Here is a 23,897-nt window from a genome sequence, read left to right on the forward strand (position 1 = left end):
AAAAAAAGAGGGGCTGCTGCATATGTAATAGGGGGGAAAAGGAGGCTATAAATGGTGATCAAAACACACAAAGGGGGCTGATGTGCAAGTACAAATGGGGGGTTAGCTTTTAGGGGAGGTGGCTGATGCTCATGGAAAGGGAGTAACAAAAAAGCAGACCTAGGGGCACACATGTAATCTGGCCTTAGCTACCTCCCAACACACCCAAAACATCTTGTGGTATCCAGAAACACCATTTTCACATTAAAAAGTGGATATTTACTTGAAAATTTTAAATTTTTTGACTGTTTTGCCCTCATCAAATCCCTGAAGAAGTGACTGGTTTCCTTCTGCAGCTTGGCCCCTCCCACTCTTCTGACAATCCTGAGTGGCCCCCCTCCCTCTCAGTGACGGCACACTCATCTGCATCAGTGGGGGTGGATTAGAAACAGTCTGGCAGTCTTGGGCTATCAGGCGGGATATGTGCCAGAAACGGAAGGGACTACAATGGCTCCCTCAGAAAGATACATGGGTGGGAAGCAAGGAAAGCATAGCAATGCAGTCTTGCCGTTTGGAAAATGAATTTCACCCGGTTCCACATTATTACTGCAGTAGACTTCAAAAAGGAAATGCACTTGACCTTTGTAGCAGAGCAAAACTTCAGTCTCAAAGATATCAAACACTGTTTACACAACAATTCAAAGATCAGGTCAACCCAGCAGCCTCAATAACAATAGACTGCACAAAATAGTAAGTCTACCACAGACTATAAATAAACTGAAGGTTAAATGTGCCTACCTTTGTTTTTTTGTTCAGAGGCCTGCAAAGAAGAAGAGATAAATAGGTTTTGCCTTCTTTCAAAAAAAAGTCACTGTGGAACAGTTAAGTGGAAAGCTACGTAGCTTTCCAGAGGAATGCGCACAGCTTCTCATATGCATGCATTTCTAGACAGAGCTGAAATAAAGCAGTTATAGACAGTGAATAAATAAATGAATTAAACCTGCACTATCCATGGGGCATTGCATTTAAAGCAGCCGGGTCAGCCATACTAGGCCAGGATAAAAAAACAAAACAAACAAAAAACAACACATATATAAGTAGATAACTACTTGTTCTACTTTTCCACATTTTGATTTCAGTGAATTCTATATAGTAAGAGAGAATTCTGTTCCTGGCATTTGCCATTTTGGTTTCCTCTGACTGAAGCCAATTCTGATGTCATTTCCTCCCTTACTCTTTTTCCTACTAAAATCTGCCTGGTCATAGCTAGCTTTCTCCGTAAGCACATGAGCACAAAGATCAGGTTCCAGCCTCATGTCACACAAATGTCCTCAGCCAATCAGTGAGGAGCAGGAATGTTGGAGGGGTGATGACAAGCTTCCTTCTCATCGGCAATGTACCAAATAGAGCCAGGGTGACAGAAGATATTAAAGAGACACTGAAGCGGAAAAAAATATATGATATAATGAATTGGTTGTGTACTATGAATGATTACTAGAAGATTAGCAGCAAAGAAAATATTCTCATATTTTTATTTTCAGGTATATAGTGTGTTTTCTAACATTGCATCATTCTCTAATATGTGCAGATTACACAACACTCAGCATTCAAAATGATTCTTTCAGAGCAGTCTGTGAACTAATGACCTCTCCTCTGGCAGAGAAAAAGAAATTAGTTCAATAACACTTGAGATAATAAAAGTCAGATAACAGCCCTCTCCACGACTTTGAAAGTTGTAGAGCTTAATTGCTTTTTTGCATAGAGATAACAACTGGAGTTTCTTAACTCTTCCTGTACTGGAAACAATTAGACTGATGTATCTGATCTTAATGTTTTATTTCTTAGCTGTGCTACACATACAAATCATATAATTTTTTTTTCGCTTCAGTGTCTCTAAGACAGACATTTTTTACTAGATCGGAGTGCTTGCAATGCAGGGTAAGGCTGCAGGATGCATAATAAACAGCAGTGGGTAAATGGAATTTTGTGGCGGACAATCCCTCTTTAAAAAACGCACAACACAGGATTGGAGATCTAAACTAGCTATTAGTAAGACAAGGTTATTTAGATAAGCACAACGGGTCTGCGAAAGTAACTATGTAACTTGCTTGGCCTGCTCCCAACTAAAAGTTAGGGCATGTTCCCGCTACGAAAGAGGTTTAAAAAAAGCTTGCACATATTTTTGATGCACTTAGGTATTAATTGCATTGCAAATGTCCATTTTACTTGAATTTTTTTTTCCTACAGGATTAAAGGGACACTTAAGTCAAACAAAAAAAATGAGTTTTACTCACCTGGGGCTTCCAATAGCCCCCTGCAGCTGTCCGGTGCCCTCGCCGTCTCCCTCCGATCCCCCTGGCCCCGCCGGCAGCCACTTCCTGTTTCGGTGACAGGAGCTGACAGGCTGGGAACGCGAGTGATTCTTCGCGTTCCCAGACACATTAGCACCCTCTATGCTGCTATATGGTATATGATATATGCTATAGTAGCATAGATGGCGCTATTGTGGCCAGGAACGCAAAGAATCACTCGCGTCCCCAGCCTGTCAGCTCCTGTCACTGAAACAGGAAGTGGCTGCCGGCGGGGACAGGAGGATCGGAGGGAGACGGCGAGGGCATCGGACAGCTGCAGGGGGCTATTGGAAGCTCTAGGTGAGTAAAACTTATTTTTTTGTTTGACTTAAGTGTCCCTTTAAGCTTTTTTGATTCTGTAGTACAGCTAATTGAAGGCATCGGGGACAAGAGCTATTTACATTCCCAGGATGACATCAAGCCCAAGAGATGCCAACCAGTCTTCACCATCTTTAACCACTTCGTCCACAGGTCAGTAGATATACGTCCTCTGGGACTTCATCTAAGCCACAGGTCATGCGAAGTGGTTAATGATAACATCCTGTTTTAACCACTTCTGTTGGCACTACAGTTTGACATCTTCTCCGATACCAGTTTTGGCAGAAGGAAGTGATGGTTTGTGTTTAAAGTGAACCTCCGGACTAAAAATCTACTCAGCAGAACTGAAAAGGCTTGGTGTTTCTTTAACAGTTTCACAGCATCACAACTTTGTTTTTCTTACCAAAGCAACATTTTTAGCTGTATTTTTAGCTAAGCTCAACCCATCAAAGAAAACTGCCTGGGCATTTTTTCCCTGATGCTGTGCAAAGCATGATGGGATTTCCTATGCTATTCACGTTGCCTAGCAACTGGGAGGGGTGATCAGCACACAGCACAGTTGGAACTGTGTCTCATGCTCCGTCACCTCCTTTCAACCAAAAAGATGGCTGCCCTCATGAAATCAAACATTATCCCGTTCTTTTGAAACAGGGTGGGTAAGAGATATTAGCTATCTATTTTAATTGACATAACTAATGTAACTTAATGACAGTATGTTTGTTTAGGCTGAAGTTCCTCTTTAATGCCGATGAGCACAGGGCAAGGACTCGCACTTGCTTGTACTCATCACTCCAGGCAACACCGAGGGCACTAACCAGGGTGTTTTACTCTGGTGTCCGATTCACCCTTCCACTCTGGCAGAGATAAGCAGCAGCTGAAAGCGATGCTGTATGTATGTTTCACCTCTCCCAGACACTGGCCTTGTGTATTTACTAGGTCATGGCTTGATGACATCATCAAGCCGGGACCCAGTATATGCAAACACAAAAGAGGGCGGCAGTACTACAAGTGAGGGGGCACCGCAATTGCTTCCTACTGCCGACCTCTGCGTGGAAGGGGTCTACTAGACTATCAGGGAATACTAAGGAAAGGGAGGGGTGGATGGACCACTAGACTACCAGGGAATGCTTAAGGGGGAAGGGGGTACTACTAGAGTATACTAAATAAGGGAGAGAAGAATACTAGAGAATGGGGGGAGGCACTAGACTACCAGGTGAAGCTATTGGGGTGGGCAGTAGACTTCCTGAGAGCGTAGTTAGAGAAAGGGTGCCAATAAACTACCAGGAAATGACTTAAAATGTAAGGGGAGACCCCTACACTGCTTAGGAAAAATTGAAGGGGAGGACCACCACTAGAGCCCACGGCAAGCCATAACAAAAGACAGGGGCTATTTTTTAAAAATTTTATTTAGTCACCTCCTATAACCCAGGCCACTTTTGAAACTACAACCCCTGCATATTATTATGTTTTTATTTTCATTGCAGAACCAGGAGGAGGGGGGGGGGGGGGGGGGGGGAAACTATACAACTATATAGGACTTATTTCCACTGAATAGCCGCAGAAATCTGCAGTATGCCATCCAGATTCAGACTAAAGTGTGATCTTGATGGCAAGCCACTGAAAAGACTGGCAGCGAATCCCCAGGCAGCTCGCAGCAAATCTGCATATAGTGGAAATGGGCCCTAGTGCAGAAAAATATACCTTTGTTTCAAAGATGAATACCACTGTACATTGTAGCAGCAACAAAATGTAAGTTTTATAATTAAAAATTAACCATTTCCAGTCCGCCGGGACGAGTAACTACGCCCCTGCAAAATGCCACAACTCTGTGCAGGGGTGTAGATACTACGTCTCCCCGGTCGGTACCGCCGATCGCCCGCCTCTAGATCAATGAATGAGAAAACAAATCGCATTCATTGTTCTAGTTCCCCGTGTCAATGGCTGCAGCCGTCTATTCAAACGGCTCTGCCAGTCATGAATCCTGTGCACGTAGTGCTTCCGTTTCCGTACTAACAGTACGGAGCTGAAGTCACCACTCTTGCAGCCAAATTGCAATATTACATCCCCCTTTTTTTTTCAGTTTATAATCCCTAGTTACTTTTTTTTTTATTAACCCCTCACCTCCCACGCTCCCCTAAAGTTACCATTTTTTATTATTATTTCTTAAACGGAAAAAAATTTTTTACAAATAAAAAAAATACATAAATAGTTACCTTAGGGACTGAACTTGTTTAATATGTATACAAAAACTGTGTACTACAATTACTTTATACATTAAGGGCTTGTAATTAGGGATAGAGGCAAAACTTTAAAAATGCACCTTTATTTCCAAATAAAATATTGGCACCATACATTGTATTAGGGAAAAATTGTAAACGTTGCAATAACCGATACAAATGGGCAAATAAAATGTGTGGGTTTTAATTACAGTAGCATATTTTATTTTGAAACTATAATGGCCAAAAACAGAAATTATTATTTTTTTCAATTTTTTTCTTATTCCCATTAAAACAGTTAGAATAAAATAATTCTTAGCAAAAAGTACCCCTCCCAAAGAAAGCCTAATCAGTGGCGAAAAAAAACAAGATATAGATTGTTTCGTTGTGATCAGTAGTAATAAAGTTATAGGTGAATGAATGGAAGGAGAGCTGACGGGTGATGAGTGGAAAAACCCTTCGAGGTGAAAAGGTTATAGCCATTTATCCCATTATCTACAGTAGCTCTTTATTTTAGAATTACAATAGGTAAAATCTGAGAATCTATTCCCCCCCCCCCCCCCCCCCCCTTAAAATACACAGAAAATAAGAATTCCTGGGGGGAAAAGTACCCGAAAAATTGAGATGTGAAGTGATTAAAGTGTAACTTAGAGTGTTTCTCGCATTATTATACCCCTTTATTGACTATACTGGCCAAGTACCCTTTAATGAAGGCAACAACTCAAGTAACTCTTGGCAATTATACACTTATTGGTAATTGTGTACGAATGATTCTCTAACATTCCTTGATGCTTTTAAATAACTTCATCCAGGATTGCTTGGTATAATAAACTGACCTACAGGTTTAGGTACACTCTGGGGCCTACAGAAGTACTCCTAGAGTACTCGTACCATGTTTGAGATTGATCCCAATTCTGTACATTGCTAAGCATATCTTTAAACAAAGAGGTGGGTCAGCGACAGGATAACATGCCAGTAAAATGTCGATAATATAGCCAGTCTTCCCACTGATTAAAGTGGACCCAAATTAAAAATACACGATTTCAGAAATAAAATCTATTTTCTAAGTTATATTAATAAATAGCAGCCTTTTTTCAGCTGCATGATGACAACTATAAAATAGTTTACATTTATTGGAGGAACCTCTCCCTTCCTTTCATATTGCCGGACAGAATCCGGCAAACTGGTGTAGTAGGTGGTGTCTGGCAATGGAGGAATTGCTAATGGTTGCCACCTGTATAACCCTAGTTATGGAAAGAGAAGGGTGAAAAGCATCCACTGAAGTGTTCATAGGCTTGAAGGAGTGTGTATCTTTGTATGTGTCAGAGTGCTGCAACTAAATATCTTGAATTAAAAAATTGTTTGGTTTGGGTCCGCTTTAAGCAAAAAAAAAAAAAAAAAAAAAAGTCAGGGTTTGAAGGCCCACATATCACATACAAGTATAAATGAGAGATCAGGCCAGAGGGGGCTGGAGGAAGCCCCAGGATTGGAAGATTTTTTTTAAATTGAAAGACAAGAAAAGCGGGCCAAGATTTTTTATATTGTGGGTTTCTATAATTTTTTTCTATAATATAGCCAGACTATTGTGTAATACGCATCTTTTCCAGTGGTTGCTATGGAACCAGTTTGGACACAGCAACAAAAAAAAATCCAATCCTCATACTGCTATTGCGTCCTAAAATCATGGTTTACCTTTCTAGAGGCACCGTCCTTTTTCTTATCGTTCTTGCGATTTTTTCTTTCTTCCATTAACTGAATCTCCGCCTCTTGCGCTATCCCCCTAAAAACACATCAGGAATAATTATCAGAGGGCTACAACAGACTAAGCATGTAATTTAATGTTGAGAAACAAAAATATGTAATGCAACACTAGTGTAATTTTCAATAGTAATATTTTACATCTAATCTTGCTCTATTTCATTAATATTTAACGTGGCATTAAACTCCCAAAACTACAATTTCAGCAACTACTCTTAAGGTGGCCATACAGTGGTTGATTTGCCATCAGATCGACCAACAGATAGATCTGTCTCTGATCAAATCTGATCAGAGAGGGATCGATTGACTGCCTTTACTGCAAACAGATTGTGAATCGATTTCACTATGAAATCGATTCACAATCTGGGGAGCACTTCTAGATTTCCACCCAATGTTCCAAAACAATCAATTCCTTTCTGAAAAGAAAAGGATTCAGAAGGAATGGTTTACTACCATACACTGCACATCAATTTCCAATAGATTCAGCAGGGAATCTACTGAAAATCGATTGAAAGGCTATAGACCAAAGATCTACCAATGCTCTCGCCCCACCCCTGATTGATCTACATTTTCCACCCTGTCCAATCTATACCTTTGACCTACAGTTGGCCAAAATCGATTAAAAATTCCCAGCAGATGAGTGGAAAAAAATTAAAATAAAATAGAGGGAGTGTATGTGCACCTAGTAGTAACTGAAATTTTAGTTTTGGGGAGTATAATCCCACTTGAAATAAATCATATGGCATTCCTTCTAGAAGAGGAAAAGCCCTTTTGGATCGCAGCATTGAATTTACACATGATATCAATATCCAGCAGGCCCATTCACTACAGCTCCGGCATGACAGGTAGGCACCGTTCACACGTGTACTTATGTCAACACTAACGAAGGGAATAAAGAGAATTATGAGGAATAAAATGCAAGCCTCGCTCTGTAAACAAACCATGACGGCTGGATGCCCATCACGGCAAACAACGCACTGAAAGCAGCAATTGTTACCACAGGAATTCTGCCGAAGACAAACAAATGCTTATTATTCTGGGCATTCTGCACAGACTTTGCTACAACAGAGATCTCACAGAACGAATCAGACAAACATCAGCAAACCAATCAGCGTTTCACTCCTCTGACAAGCTACTGGCAGGCATGCAAATAACAGCTGAAAAACACGCAGATGTATACAGGGATATCCAAACTGTACACCAGAGGGGGGCAGAAAGCCGCAACCGGTTACATCATTCTATTAATTGGCTCTTTATCACCCAATTCCAGCTAATAATAAAGACCTGATCCTATTAATTACACAGAGGAGTACTCGCTGGAGATCAGGCCTTTAATTATGAAGGGGTTTCAAATTGCCGAGGCAGACAACTGGAACTGTGTGTAAAAGTTAGGCAAGCCCCTTGACGATTCAGTCTTCGGTTATTGGTCGGCTTCTAGACCGCTATAATTAGGCAAATGTTCCCCTGATTCAAGCAATGCTAAGCAAACATCGCCACTTAAGCGCTAATAAAGCCCCTAAGATGACACTTTATAGGGAAAATTAAGAGGGCTTTTAAAATATTCATTAGAAACATGAAAATCAAACCAATATAAAAAATGTAGCGAGTGTCCCCTAGGCCCATTCACAGCATTACCATATTCCATGTTTGAGATCATATCATAGACCTCAGAAGATCCGCGCAGTCAGTTTTCCCAAATCCCTTACTCCCGGCTCACATCTATGCAAGGCATATTTGAAATGCCAACGTTCAGAACCAATTCCAGGAACAAATATTTTCTTAAGTTATGTACAAATACCAAAATTTGGGCATCCGAGGACATTTTTGGTGCATTTTCAAAGGTATGTTGATGCTGGGTACACATACCTCTGTGCGTTGTCTTCTCCTCTCCCCATATCAACTCCTTGAAAAAATTGACTTCCAGGAAGTACTTTTAACATTTACACCCATTGCTCCCCATTAGCATTTATAATGATGTATTTAAGGTTTTTTTTTATTTTAATAAGGCATCTTTTCCTTTGCTTATATGTTTAGCTCCTCCCCCCGTGACATGCTGCCAATGCAAAGTACTAGGTGCAGTGCTAGTCATGCTCTCTGGGGGGGCTCTCCTGAAAGGAAAGTGAGGAGGGGGGGTTTCAAGAGGAGACACACAAGATACATAGCCCAGCCCTATACAGCTCACAGTGGTATTCACGTACAAACCGACCACCCACCCACCTTCCAACCCCCCACCACCACCCCCCCCCCCCCCCGATTTTTTTTCATATAAAAAGAATCCTCAGGGTCACACAGGGTCACAGGGAGAAAACCATGTGGGTAGGTGTACAATCCCACACCTACAAGGGACCATACACTGGTCGATTTCAGCCATCGATTGATCGATCAGAAATCAATTCTATCAAATTCCCAGATCAATCTATTTGCGGCCGATTTCGATCGATTTGATCTGACAGGATGGAAAATCTAAGTCGATCTGCTGCTGGCAGCAGATCGATGGCCCATAGAGTTGCATTGGATCCAATGGTTTAATAATGCATTTAGATCGATTTCCAATAGATTTCATTCTGAAATCTATTGGAAATCTGTTCATAGTGTGTGGCACACATCAGATACATTCCTGTGAGATTCGACTTGACAGGCATCTGACAGAAATCTGATGGTTGAATCTGCTGCAAATCTTTAAGTGTATGGCCACCTTAATAAACATATTGAGGAGGGGGTGGCTGGAGGAAAAAGCTAGCTGACAAATGACACATGCCAACCAGCACAGACATCAAAATTACGACATATAATAAGTAAAATGGCACATTAAGTTCTTTATTTTCATTTAAGTATTAACATGCAAAACGTTTTATATGTAATTGGTGTAATTTTATAATTTGGTTCCCCTTTAAATCGACTTTTCAGAGATGAAACAAGCGTGCCACAATGTTCCTCCCATCACCCTCCCTTTCCCCACCCCATTCACTCCCCTTCACAGAAGGGATTGGGAGGGTATAAAGGAAAATCGCCACAAGCATGCTACTTCCTGTCTGAAAATCTGACTTTAGTGCAAAGACACAATTTTCGGGGGGGGGGGGGGGGGGGGGAGTTACATGGACCAGGGGGACAGAGGAGAGGTATGGACGATGCACAGAGATATGTGGATCCAGCTAGAACATACCTCTGTGCTTACCTTAGGTAGCTCTGCCTTAGGTCAGTTGTACTTTAATTTGGCAGTTATGTAATCAATGGATAGAATTCAGGACAAGCTCTATAATATACAGTGGTGTGTGTGAGAATATAATGTAAGGTTTCTGTTGAAATCTAACAAAGCACACTGATGGAGCAGCTAGCTTGGTATTGCCTTTGCGGTATTGTAATGCCCCGTAATTTATTTGCTGCCCGCGCCCCCTTCATGCTCCAGCTGGCATCACCAAATGGGCATGTCGATTAATATTTAAATTGTGATATCAAACATGAAAGTGTTGGGTTTAATACATTCTCGTTAGATTCAAAGTTTATATAGAATTCAATGTCTATATGTGAAAAATGTTGCATGGAGTAGGAGTATCCCATGCAGGGCGGTAGGCCTGAACGATTTTAGGAAAAAAATTGAATTGAGCAATTTCTGTCCAAAATTGCGATTTTGATTCACAATTTCCTTCAAATCAAGCTTTGTTCCCCTCTGTCCCCCATCTCTTTGTGCCTCCTCTGGGTCTCTCTTGTCCCCCTGTCCATGTGCCCACATGTGTCTCTGTGCCACCTCTGTCCCCCAAGCTGCATCAGTACTGGACATAGCTTACAGCACGAATCCAGCGATGCCAGTCTATCCACTTCGCCTCCTGCAGGCTCTAATGCACTAAATACTTCCTGTATGTCACATGACAGTGTGTTGCCAAGCACAAGAGCCGGCAGACAGCCATTGAGGATGTACAGTGTTGGACTCGTGCGGAAAGTATGTTCAACGCTGCAGGCCACACGCGGCAGGACTTAGGGAAAGTTGAAGCCACTTCTTCAAACTTCCACCATGTGGAAATGATGTGATCGTGATAATCGGCACTTTGACGATTCTGAAATGGTGATCTTGGTGATCTCGATTTCGGTTTAAATTCGATTTATATTTCAGGCCTAATTAGAGGGCAGCCAACATAAGGGGGGGGGAGGGAATCATCAATCCTGTGGTGTACTTTCCACTTGCTACCTCGCTGTTTGTTTAGCAGCCCTGGGTCTTTGCAGCCTGTACAGATAAGGAGTCCAAGGATCACTTGCTAAATGCAGAATCAGTACACTTTTAGTACTGAAATAGATTTGTTGTTCAGTAGCAACACTATGAAAGCATAGTTAGAAGAAAGATCAATCACATAACTTTCTTTTTTAAATTAAACTAGGAGACCCTGATGAAGTTCATGGACTGCATTGATAAATACAAAGTCAGCTTAACCCTTTCCCTGACAGCAGATTTGTCCTAAGCAGTTATTAGACATTTTGCACTCAATAGGTTTATATAGGGTTTTTGACAACAACAAAAATCCCTACATGAAATAGGACATACCAGTAATATATATTGTTATTTCCTGTAATGAATTGGCCTTGAACACCAACAATTTTTTTTTCAAAGAAGAATTATATTTACTGACAAAAATGTTAAGGTTTGTACAAGCCCTGATTCTGCTGATTCCAATATTATATATAGTATAGGTAGCCAGGTATAGTGTCGCCAGTACAGGTAGTCAGATATAGGTGCAGCCAGTATACTTAGCCTGGAATAGGTGCCGCCAACCAACACAGGTAGAAAGATATAGGTGCAGCCAGTATAGGTAGCCAGAAATAGATGCCCCCAGTACAGAAAGCCCGGCATAGGTGCCGCCAGTACATGTAGCCAGGCATAGGTCCTCCCAGTATAGGTAGCCAGGTACAGCCAGTATAGGCGACACTGGGGTAAACTGCAACTCTTAAGTGTAAATAAAAAGTGAAGTCTGTCTCCTTCCCGACCGAAACCGGTCAGGAAGGAGACAGGCGGCACCTTTTATTGCCTTTTAGCTGTTGACCAGCACACACGCGAAAATTCATTTTGGTGTTCCCGAAGTTTTGGGACCCGTAAGTTATTTTTTTATCGTTTTATGGTTTACATATATGGTTTTTAAAAACAGTTTGCACTTAGAGTTGCCGTTTGTGGTTTTTCACGTTAACCTTCTGGATACTGTACCCACTTGGATTGAGGGACTAGAGGTCGTGTGGATCACCGGTGGACTGTGGCCCATGCCTTCTACCCTTGAAAGCAATATATATACAACCTTATAATGTGGGTTGTTTGGAGCTGGTAAGCCCCTTTCATTCCTTTGAGTGTTTGACTTTAGATTGTAAGTCGCTTTATGGGGACAGAGAATGGATGTAAATGATTCGACATATTGCAAAGTTTTGCAAAAAAGTGACGACTTTATAGAACCATGGAAAATAAAATTGTAATATTCTTTCATTATGAACGAATTGATTTGAAAATATTTTAGCAAACTAGAAGTCCTTCCAAAAAGCAAATGACTTTAGAGGGCTACACTAGCGAGATTCTGACTGAAGTCCATTCTATCTTGTCTACATGGATAAAGAGTTGCATAAAATAATTTCTGAGGAATTCCAGCTGGCTCCCAGTACAAGTCAAAGCCTGACGAGCTGCTAGCACTGTGTCTGGCACCGAGTGGGAAGCTTTCTGCTCGGCTAAACTGACTTCATTTTGAAAGTTTCCATAACATGGACGCCACTCTGCCAAAACATACATTGATAAAACTCGCAAGCGGGAGAAGAATCGCTTCTTATGAAGTCAAGGAGAAAGAATGCAGAATTGTGGACCTACAAAGCGGCATTCTCCCAGAACGAGACAAGCATTAAACCCATAGCACTAGCCTCTAACAGGGGTCAGCCCACCCAGAGCTGACCAAGCTACTAGAGGATACTGGCTGCCTGCAACTATAGCTTCCAACCTCCACCGACTCCCTCCTGAGGTTCTAGACTGTAAAGCAAATGAAAAAGGTGTTCAGATACAAAAAGGCAGAGAGATCTTATAACAAAAAGGCTGACATGCAATGGATATCCAGTTTACTGAAACATTTGATCAGTTTGTCGGCTAGACTTAAAATCGTATAAAACTCAACATTTCTTCTTTGCGCTAAAATATTCTTCACAGCACCCACTACCAGAAAAAAAGAAAAAATGGTAGCAGACCAGCATGCAAGAAGTTATACTTTCTTCCTCAGTGGGAAACTTATAGAATATGAAGTTGAGGAAGTGATTACATTGTCATGTTTTTGTTTTCTTATCGGCCACAATACTGGCAGTACTTTAGCGGAACACAAGCATGTCTGTAATTAGGGAAAAATCACGCAGGTTCCAAATTTATGTTCTGCTCTCGAACTGTCACCTGAGGGATAGATTCTGGGAAACAAGTATTGAGTGCATATACACACCTTAAAGGGGCTCTATGGCAAAAAAAATTTTAAAAAAAATTTAAAATATGTGCAAACAGACAAATAAGTACGTTTTTTTCCAGTGTAAAATGAGCCATAAATTACTTTTCTCCTATTCTGCTGTCACTTACAGTAGGTAGTAGAAATCTGACAGAAGCAACAGGTTTTTGACTAGTCCATCTCTTCATAGGGGATTCTCAGCAAGGCTTTCATTCTTTATAAAGATATTCCCTAAAAAGGATTTAAACAGTGATGCTGGCCAGCCTCCCTGCTTGCTGCACACTTTTTGGCAGTTGGACGGAGCAACTGCCATTCACTAAGTGCTTTTGAAAATAAATACATCCCTGAGAATCCCCTATGAAGAGATGGACTAGTCCAAAACCTGTCGCTTCTGTCAGATTTCTACTACCTACTGTAAGTGACAGCAACATAGGAGAAAAAGTAATGTATGGCTCATTTACTCTGGAAGAAATGTACTTATTTGTATAGATTTGCACATATTTTAAATTGTACAATTTTTCACCATAGTGCCCCTTTAAAGCGAACCTGTACTGAGTAAAATTATTTAAAATAAACACATGAGGTAACTTTAAATGAACATTACATAGTTACCTTGCCATCAGTTCATCTCAGAAGCTCACGATTTTCTTCTGACAATGATCCCTTCCAGTTCTGACAACATTTTGTCAGAACTGAAATATATCAGTTGCTGTCAGTTATATATCAGTTGCAGTCAGTTACAGCTGAGAGGGGAACTGATGTGTCCATGTTTCCCTATGGCTCAAGTGGGCGATATTACAGTTTAACTGTGTGCTGACCAGGAAGCTGTTATGGGACAATGGCCATTTTCAAAATGGAGGACAGAGAATTCCATTGATCACAGTGGACATACAGGACACAGGAGAGGAGAATTGAGGAGAGATTGAGGAGTAGACTACACAGCAGGTAAGTATGAACTGTGTATGGTTATTTTAACTTAATTTTTAGTACAGGTTTTCTTTAACCTCCCTGGCGGTAAGCCCGGCTATGCCGCCGGGAGGCACCGCTCAGGCCCCGCTGGGCCGATTTGCATAATTTTTTTTTTGCTGCACGCAGCTAGCACTTTGCTAGCTGCGTGCAGTGCCCGATCGCCGCCGCTACCCGCCAATCCGCCGCTATACGCGTCGCCGCAGATGCCCCCCCCCCCAGACCCCGTGCGCTGTCTGGCCAATCAGTGCCAGGCAGCGCCGTGGGGTGGATCGGAGCCCCCTTTGACGTCACGGCGTCGATGACGTCGGTGACGTCATCCCACCCCGTCGCCATGGCAGCGGCTATCATGTAGCGAGACCTCGTCTCGCTACATGAAAAAAAAAAAATTAAAAAAAAAACATATTTGCTGCCCCCTGGCGGATTTTGCCAAACCACCAGGAGGGTTAAGAAACCTTCACCCGAACACTATACGGCCATAAAAAAAGATTATTAACAGAGATAAACATTGTGGAAGAGGAGTTCTTCTGAAGTGCAAGTTGACGGACACACGGACACACACACGGACACACACACACACACGGACACACACACACACACACGGACACACACGGACACACACACGGACACACACACGGACACACGGACACGGACACACGGACACACGGACACGGACACACGGACACGGACACACAGACACACACGGACACGGACACACACACACGGACACACACACACGGACACACACACACGGACACACACACACGGACACACACACACGGACACACACACACGGACACACACACACGGACACACACACACGGACACACACACACGGACACACACACACGGACACACACACACGGACACACACACACGGACACACACACACGGACACACACACACGGACACACACACACGGACACACACACACGGACACACACACACGGACACACACACACGGACACACACACACGGACACACACACACGGACACACACACACGGACACACACACACGGACACACACACTCTCTCTCTAGGTTATTGGGATATGGGAGTCTAGCTATTAAAATGTTAAGTATTTTGTGGTAGCTATTGTACTCTACAGTGGGGAAGCAGCATGGTATGGATTTGCTCATTGTTACTTTAGGAGGCTACAGCATCCACCACTCTAAAGCCGCATCTACACGAGTAGATGCGGCCGCGATGCTGCTTATCAATCGAGCCGCTGATGCGGCTCGATTGATAAGATCCGACAGGACGGATCTCCGCACCGCCGATTCCCTGCTCGATCCCCGCGAGGGGACAATGGCAGGGAATCGTGCGGGAGATAAGCGGCGCCGACGGGGACGAGCAGGGAATCTAATGCGGAGCGGGCACGCGGAAGAGGCGATCCGGCGGCTAATCGAGCCGCCGGATCGCTACAATGTCCCTCCGTGTAGATGGGGCTTTAGAAAACCCACAACGAAATTCCCCATGATGCTGGCTTCGGTATTTCCTCCATATTCACCAATAGGCAGAACTCTCACTGTTTATGCTGCAGTATCCACTGGCTCCATGTGTGCTGAGTAAGAGATTGCTTCATTTTGTTACACCGTGTGAATTCACATTTTTCACCTCTATATACTAAAAAGTATAAACCAGAAATACACAACATGACAACACAGATCAGACACTGATAAACAGCGAGAGCTACAGCTACAAATATTGAGATGAATGCATCTGACAATAGACTGCGTCATACTCTAAGTACAACGTGCCCATGGGTGGAAGAAAAAACACTGGACACGGATATGCTGACAACAGTTGAAAGTATAGAGTGGACATGACAGACGCCTGCCAGTCCAACTTTTGTCTGGTCTATCCGGGGATAAAATGTACGGGATCAAATGTATTTTTGGAATTCAGCAAGTGTTCAGGCTAGCAGTGACACAGGAAGCAGCTCTGCATGAGTCAGTGGCCTTCCCAGCCCAAAGCAATACATTGGATATCAAACCTCATCAAGCCTTCAACCCACCTGCTAAGGAGTTCATGGCAAATATGAGAGACAACTTTTACACCACTGAATGCCAGAATCACCTGTTAGCAGGCAAGCTACTAAGGAATTCAAGAAAAAAAAAAATCAGCAATATCGAGGAACAAAAGTGGCAATTCTAACATCCCCTCCACCCCAATCAAAACAAATTGAAAGTTAAGCCAGCATGACCAATAACGACAGCCTCTGCCGCAAGTCTAGCATGAGTAAAGCAGCCCACCCCGGATACACACACATCATCTAGGGCATTGATCAACCTAGTGGATCTCCCCACTCACCCCAACCGACTGTGTTGTCAATCTTGAACTCCCCTTATCCCCTGCATAGCAACAGACCACATTGCTAGCCTGCAGGCTAGCGACATGTCTTTACGTCGTCAGGCCTGCAATGTCGTGTGTTACCTGGCAGTGTGATGCAATGTGCAGTATGTTAGGTCAGGTGTGACTCAAAGTGGCCACCTCGCCCTTGCAGAGGACTAGCAAACGCTTAACCAATGCACAGGAACAGAAGACAGTCGGTATACATTGCAACTTTGATCATCTAAAACCATTGTTTGTAATAATTTCATGCACCTCTGCAAAGTGTGTAAAGGTGTGCAGACACCGGCCAACTGCTTGACGGCGGTCTAGCACGCTGAATTATCTGGCCCGATAGTGTTATTGCATATGAATTACATCTGTTTTAAATGCAATGCATGTAGTTAGCCTATTAGAGGTGCTGCATATATGAGCTGTATGTCATTTCAGATGTGACCTGTTGTAGGATGTGTTCGCCTCTCTCTTTTCTGTCTACAAAAAGTAAGTTACACATTTATGCCCAGCTGCCCCCAGGTTCATACACGTTTTCAGGTCAGATCTCTTCCCAGGAGGATAATCTCACTGTGGTTGGAAGGGTCCAGTACTTGATATTTTGCATGCAAACTATTATGGAAGCTAACATCCTCCATAGTGTAAATAAATGCAGCATCTGTTTGGATGCAAGCTTTGCATTCAGCCTGTTAGAGGTGGTGCACGCCTGAGCGATTAACCCTTCAGATGCGACATGTCCATTTTTTGGCATGACCAGCTCCCCCTACCCCCCCTTTGGATTTAATACTACAGATTGTTTTTGCCTGCCCCCTCCCTCCCCAGCAAAACACATACTAAGCACACAAAATTTTAAAAAAAATATATATAAATGAATGTTTCAGGCAAAGAGAGAGTGTGAGTGTGAGTCCCAATGGCAGAAATGTTTTAATCAATATTTCAATGCATTTGATAAGGTAAAAGAAAGCGTTATTCATCACAATTATGAGGAGGATACTGTCACTCAGCTACTGTATAAAGCAGCCAAACCTCACAGAGCTCTGAGGGAAATGCAGATTACACGGTTACATCATTTTACGGTCTGCTTTAAATAAACAACCTCATTTAAGTGCGATTCTTCAAATGTTAAAGAGCAAACAAGTGCTTCTCAGTGCTTGCATGCTTGCTGGGCACTGCAGAACACTGTGTCAATCATACAGCTGTCTTGGCTTTGGCTTCTTCTCTGCTCGAGGCAATGAATTCAATTTTCAAGCAGCTAAGCTTCTTCCAAGCTGTTGTGTCTATGGGTCACCTATCAGCTGCCCCCTGTAAGATCAGCTGCTTTAAATGAGCAGTCTCCAAGAAATGGCTTTACTGCGACCTGCTTCTCACTGCCTGCAGTTCAAGTAACTGTCACCAGTTCAGAGAGGAGAAAAACACAGAGCTTATGCAAGCAACCTAGCAAAGAATGAAAACCCTTGTAAGGTTTCTAAAAGGGAATTCGTACTCACAGACTTAAAGTGAACCTGAACGCTTGCACAGGACAGAAGGAAAACAGAAACATTCACCCTTTATGCATTTAGAGAGTTTAGCCTGGCTAATTCCTCATTTGTGACTAATCACAAATTGTAATTTGAGCTCAGTTGAGTCAGCTGGGTGTCCGGGCAGAGCAGCTAGTTTGTAAACACAGGATGTTAACAATATGCTTGCCTTCATGAAAGAAGGAAGTAGACACTGCAGATTTATTGCAGGATTTGTATCAGCTGTAAAAAAATAAATGCTTTTCTTTAAAGGTTACTATGCTGTTGCCTATCTTTCAGAGTAGAGAGAGAGTTCTAAGGTCAGGTCTGCTTTAAAGCACATGGAAGCTGCCATATTTATATCTTGTTAAACCATAACAGTTGCCTGGCAGCACTGCTGATCTATTTGGCTGCAGTGGTGTCTCAATCACAACAGAAATAGACTTCCGTCAGAGCACCTGATCTGCAGGCTTGTTCAGAGGCTATGGCTAAAAGTATTAAAGGCAGAGGATCAGCAGGACAGCCAGGCAATCTGTATTGTTTAAAGGGAAATGAATATGTCAGTCATATACATCTCTCTTCAGGTTTCCTTTAAGTCCAAAAACTGATTTTTTAATTTTAAGGTTAAACCCTAAAAATATAGATATTTTACACTGGTTAAAGTTGTCAGTAACCGAGTCAGCGGCTGAAAAAAATATCCTAAAAAGGTTAGCAAGAGTACAAGACAACTTGTATCCCCCAAAATACAGGCATGCCGCTTAAAGTGTAATGGTTGGGCATAAAATAAAAAATCAATTCTTTATTTTTATCTGGTAAACAAGTAATAAGGAGGCTAACCAGGCAATCCAAAAGTTAAAATCACTTTTCTTGTTGATAAGTGATCATTCCCCAGTTTACCTCACTTATTTGGTACACACAAAATTTGGTACACAAAAAAAGGAAGTTGCGCAGGGCATGCTAGGTTGCCCTTTTTTGCTTCTCTACTTCCCCTCATACTCAACTAATGCAGCGTGATTGGCTGAAGCCTCTTTCCCTCCTGCTTTCCCCCTACCACACCTCTGTTCCCCTCTGATTGGCCAATATTTCTCATGCTGAGACAATGCACTTTCTATAGTGAAGGGCGGGCAAAGGAGAGTAAGGGAGGAAATGACATCAGGATTGGCTTCAAAATAGCCACGCTTAAAATGGGAAATGCTAAGTATTCTCTCTTTTTTTTATATTGTAAAAAAAAAATAAAAAAAAAAAATATATCACTAAATCAAAACGTGGACAGTGCAATACATATGCTATGTAGGTAGAGCAAGAATGTATCTACTTATATATGTGGTTGTTTTTTTTCTGAGATAGTATGGCCGACAGCTCCTCTTTAAAGAGGCCCTGTAGTGACATAGTAAACTGCAGTTAATTATTCAAGATGCCCACTATTACAGTAATTGTACTGGTTTCAACATCAGAAACTCTTCCTATATCTATATATTGTTGTATATCGATATGTAGCCCTGCCCTCTCAGTGATGCTTAGCCAAGGCCGTTTAGCGATGCTATTCTCCCAGAGCATTCTGGGAAACAAGGCATTTTCTCTGGCTTCAGAACCCTCAAAAACAAATGCTACGCAAGGAGATCACCTGACGGGACTAAAGATGTCGCCACCTGTGATAAGGTTCAGAATGTAAATCAGGATGAGGAAAGATTTTACAATGGGCAAACACTGACTTTATAATCTATATACTAATATTGTAAAAATAAATAACTTTTTTATTTTTTTTTTTTTTACTATAGTTCCTACACGTCGGTATAGCAAAGGTGCTCAGTGTTGTGGAGAAAGTATGGAAGGGAGGAGGTGGGCCTTGGGTTGTTTGAGCGGAGAATGGAGAGCACATTTTTCATATACAGCACAACAATAAAATGGATCCGAGATAAACTTTTACACATTTCATAATTGTGCCCCTTACATATAGTTTATAGGGCATTCCTCAAGCCAAATACTTTGTTTTAATACCCTACTTCCCTATAAAATAAACAAGCCTCGCCCGCAGTTACTCCAGGGCCCAGGCATTCTGAGTCCCATGTAGCAAGTGCTCATGGGACCTCAGTCTGGGGAGGGGGAGGAATTACCAGCCAGAGATTTCAGAGGCAAGGGGGCTGAGAGGTGAAGGAAGAGGAGTGGAGTTTACAGGCTGAGTGGTGGAGATGCAGAGGAGCTTGCCTGTATGATGTTGACAAACAGAATATGGCTGCTCTCATTGTATCACAGGAAGAAATAATCATAAACTGTTGAAGCTGCTTGCAGCTAGATTTGCAGTGTAAACCCTTTAAACTTTAGAGAAGATATACAGACAAGTTACTTGTTATTAGTTAGTTTTTCATCTCGGATCCATTTTAACGACTAGCCATACTGACATCTGCAGTCTTGTTTCTGTAACTGGATATTTAAAGTAAAATGTCAATTTCTCCACCACCCTGAGGGTTGCTAAAATAAAATCTGCAATCTCACTAATGAAAGTTAGATAGTACATAGTGAGTCATGAACGTGTCCATAAAATGCATAGACTAGAATGCCACATACAACTCAAGCTGAGCAATCTGCAAGTCATAACCAAGCAGCCAAACATGAAATTTATAAGCACACTAATGCTGGAAATACGCAATGAGGTTTTTTTAAGCACAATGGTCTCAATTCACTAAGCAGTTTAGACTAGTCTACTGATGGTTTTTAGTCTACGATGGTTTGGTCAGTTGTATCAAAGGGGAATTCACTATTACCAAATGTTTAAAGCCCAATCTACATGATACGATTCTTTGTGCGATTCGATTACAATTCTATTTACGATGCAATAAAATCAGACATGTCCGATCGGGTTTAATCGGATCGTAAATAGAATCGTAATCGAATCGCACAAAGAATAGTTTCGTGTAGATGGGAAAGTCCGCCCAGTGGGAGGGTCTGACGGAGCAGTCGTTGGCGGCCGTAGAGCGTGTGTACGCACCTTTAGACCTGGTCTAAACCATTTGGTAATTAGGTGGGTAAAGCAGGGGAAATGATCAAAAGATGCAATTCACAAACAAGTAGCTATGACTGACATCCTTCTCCTTTGATGAGCTCTCCACTGCATACAATTAAACTCCTGCATAATTAATTCAAAAGGTACCATCCTCCCATCTAAAATACCTCACAGAAACTTTACCTGCAGAAATCAGCTAGTCTAATTCCGTCGGGAAAGAGTGGGCGTGGTTACTCCTTGTTTGCCTTTGTGAATTATGTAATTACTGAATGTTAGGCCAGGTCTAAAAACAGGCCTAAAACATTACACCAAACCATCAGTAGACTAAAAACCATCTGTAGACTAGTCTAAAATGCTTAGTGAATTGAGGCCATAGATGGCTCCATTTTTGACAGGTCCAATCTGATTTTGATCATATTTGTGATCAATTTTCTTATAGAAATGAATATAAATCAATCGGAAAAACAATCTGCCAGTAAATCTGCCAAAACTCATTGTGTATTCTCAGCAGAAGTATAACTAGAAGACCGCATAGAAATTGAAGAAGTCATTTCACTAAACCCCCACCAGCTCATTCTCTGTTGACATGTGTGTCTTGCATAATGAGCAAGAGCTGTCCAAGAATACTACACTCCTCCAACCAGAGCACCTGAGCACGCCTAATCTGAATACCCATAATGCAACAGCACAGCTGCATTCAATGTGATAAGGCCACATATGTGTAAACATCAGAAAGAGCTGCTATGAAAATAAAGAATAATGATCAGAAACAAGGTCATTTGCACAAGAGATGTGGAGCTGGAAATACAAACTCCTCTCCTAATCAGTTGCTGAATACACACAAGAGATAAATCCTTCAGAGATAGGGAAAGCAACTGGAAATAAAAAGGTCACACATGGGCCAGGATGTGCCAGGAACTCGCAGTTCTGCACAAGTCCAGAGTTCATGTACCACCACCACCAAGGTGGGAGTAGGGTTTAACAAATCCCAAGATTCAGAAAGCCAAGTTCCAATGTGGTCATTTTCTACAGACTCTTAGGTCTGGAGTATGATGATGCTCGTGCATTGTGAAAGACCATCATGATGGATCACATCAGATCAAATCAGTCAACATTCCCTGTGTGTACAGATATTTAAAACAATCTTTACACTAAGATCTATGTAGGTCCTCCATTCATCCTTCTTCGTTTAACAATCTTGTCGTTGATAATCTTCTTGCTGTTGTGAACATCCCATCGGTAAAGATCTTTAGTATAAAGATCGTGGTAACTTTGGTCATTGGCAATTTACACTGGGAGGGACAGCACCAAGGGCTCCATCGCGTTCTTCCCGATATCGCACGCCCACCACCGTGCAACTGATCGAGCACCTTGGCCTGACATCTAGCAGCATCTCTGATCAATACACAAAGCCCATTTCGGGCAGAAATTGTTTGCATCATCGATCGGGCATGCTCTTGTCGGCACGGATTTCAATATAATCATCAAATCATGTGGTCGATTGGCCACCAAGTTGCCTGATGTAAGGCCACCTTTAGTTTTTATATCAGGAGTCATTCAGCCCTGGATTACTGAATCCATTATCACACTAGAGAGCTCATACGCTTGCCACAAAATTCACAGACATCATATAAGCAGACTCGTGTATAAGCCGAGGAACCCACTTTCCCCCCAGAAACCAGGAAAAAGTGATTGACTTGCGTATAAGTCCCTCCCAAGTATAGCCCCCTCCACAGTAGCCAGGTGTGCCCCCAGTACAAGTCAGCCCTCCTCCCTTTAGCCAGATGTGCCCTAAGGATGATACAGCGGTCTCAAGATGCCACTAGATGGTGTCATAGCTATGAGACACAGCTATTGCCACAAATGGATCCACGATCATTGCACCTCCAACACGCTGCTTGCACGCTCTGCGCCACAAGCCAGGAGACACAGGTAGTCTTGAGCAGCACACTCTGCACACCTTGTTGCATGGGATGGGAGGCATGGACACAGCAGGGAGTCAGCTGGCAAGAGATCCTTACACTCCTCTGCCAGTAAAAAAAAACCTGCTCCACCCTCTGTTCTGCTCCACTGACTCACATATAAGCCGAGGGGGTAACTTTTCAGCACACTTATGCTGAAAAATTAGGTTTATACGCGAGTATATAAGGTATCGGCATGAACATGCAGCACTGTATATGCAGCTAATCCCTATGTCTCTTTCCCTAGTGTCTCCACCCCACTACCTCTAGACTGTAAGCTCGTAAGGGCAGGGAGTCAGGACCTGCTAGTGTTCCTTATTCTGCTGCAAGTTATATGAACATGTACCAGTATTATTGGTGACATCTCAAAACACACAACAATATGTTTATATTACTGGATGTCCTGATTGAACAAATATTTCAACTTCTCATGTATTTATGGTCCCCGCTAATTGTTTTGTACAACTATGTACAGGGCAACAGAGGAGGTTGTCACTATATAAATAAAAAAAATAGTGTATAAGGGGAAATATCACACAGCTAACACTCTACTGTGGACAGATTTACAAGGGATTGTCAGTATTAGGACTAAAACAGCCGAAAAGGAACAATAAAAACCGAAGTCCTTAACATAGCAACGTAAAGTCAGAATGCAAAGAGTTCTGTACTGATTGATGAACAGCTATGGATTCATTTGTGAAAATTGCACAATGCTCCTTTATAGCAGATCAGCTTTCGCTTTCCTTTTTCAATGGCCTAATTGATGATGAATATTTTATACTGGTAACTGCGGCGCTTCGGCAGTCAGGAGGAGGAGGGGGGACAATGCGCCCAGGTACACCCCTCTCATTTCCATTTCATTATTTCACAATGCAGCACCAGACACAGGGGAGCTGCTGGGAGGCAGTCTGGGAGTTCATAAATATGCAAGCACAAGGCTGCTGATTACACAAATGTTCCAGAGGTCTGCCTACCACACCAAATGAAGACAGCCAAACCAAGTATTGAAATGCCTTCAATGAGAAGTGATTAGGAGGTGTACACAGCCGACATCTCCAACATAAACA

The 23,897-nt window shown here is 42.3% G+C and overlaps 1 protein-coding gene across 3 annotated transcripts in view; it reads right to left on the reverse strand.

The window, feature by feature from the left end:
* TNRC6A (trinucleotide repeat containing adaptor 6A) overlaps positions 1–23,897 on the reverse strand; it is a 147,418-nt gene that overhangs the window by 107,216 nt on the left and 16,305 nt on the right. For all 3 annotated transcript variants that reach the window (XM_068244261.1, XM_068244262.1, XM_068244260.1), the window contains exons 3-4: positions 6,557–6,644; positions 778–799 (exon numbers count right to left, since the gene is read on the reverse strand). In XM_068244261.1, coding sequence (XP_068100362.1) covers positions 778–799; positions 6,557–6,644 — 110 coding nt within the window. The remainder of the gene's footprint in view (positions 1–777; positions 800–6,556; positions 6,645–23,897) is intronic.

The sequence above is a fragment of the Hyperolius riggenbachi genome, chromosome 7 (genome assembly GCF_040937935.1).
Source record: "Hyperolius riggenbachi isolate aHypRig1 chromosome 7, aHypRig1.pri, whole genome shotgun sequence".
Lineage (NCBI taxonomy): Eukaryota > Metazoa > Chordata > Amphibia > Anura > Hyperoliidae > Hyperolius > Hyperolius riggenbachi.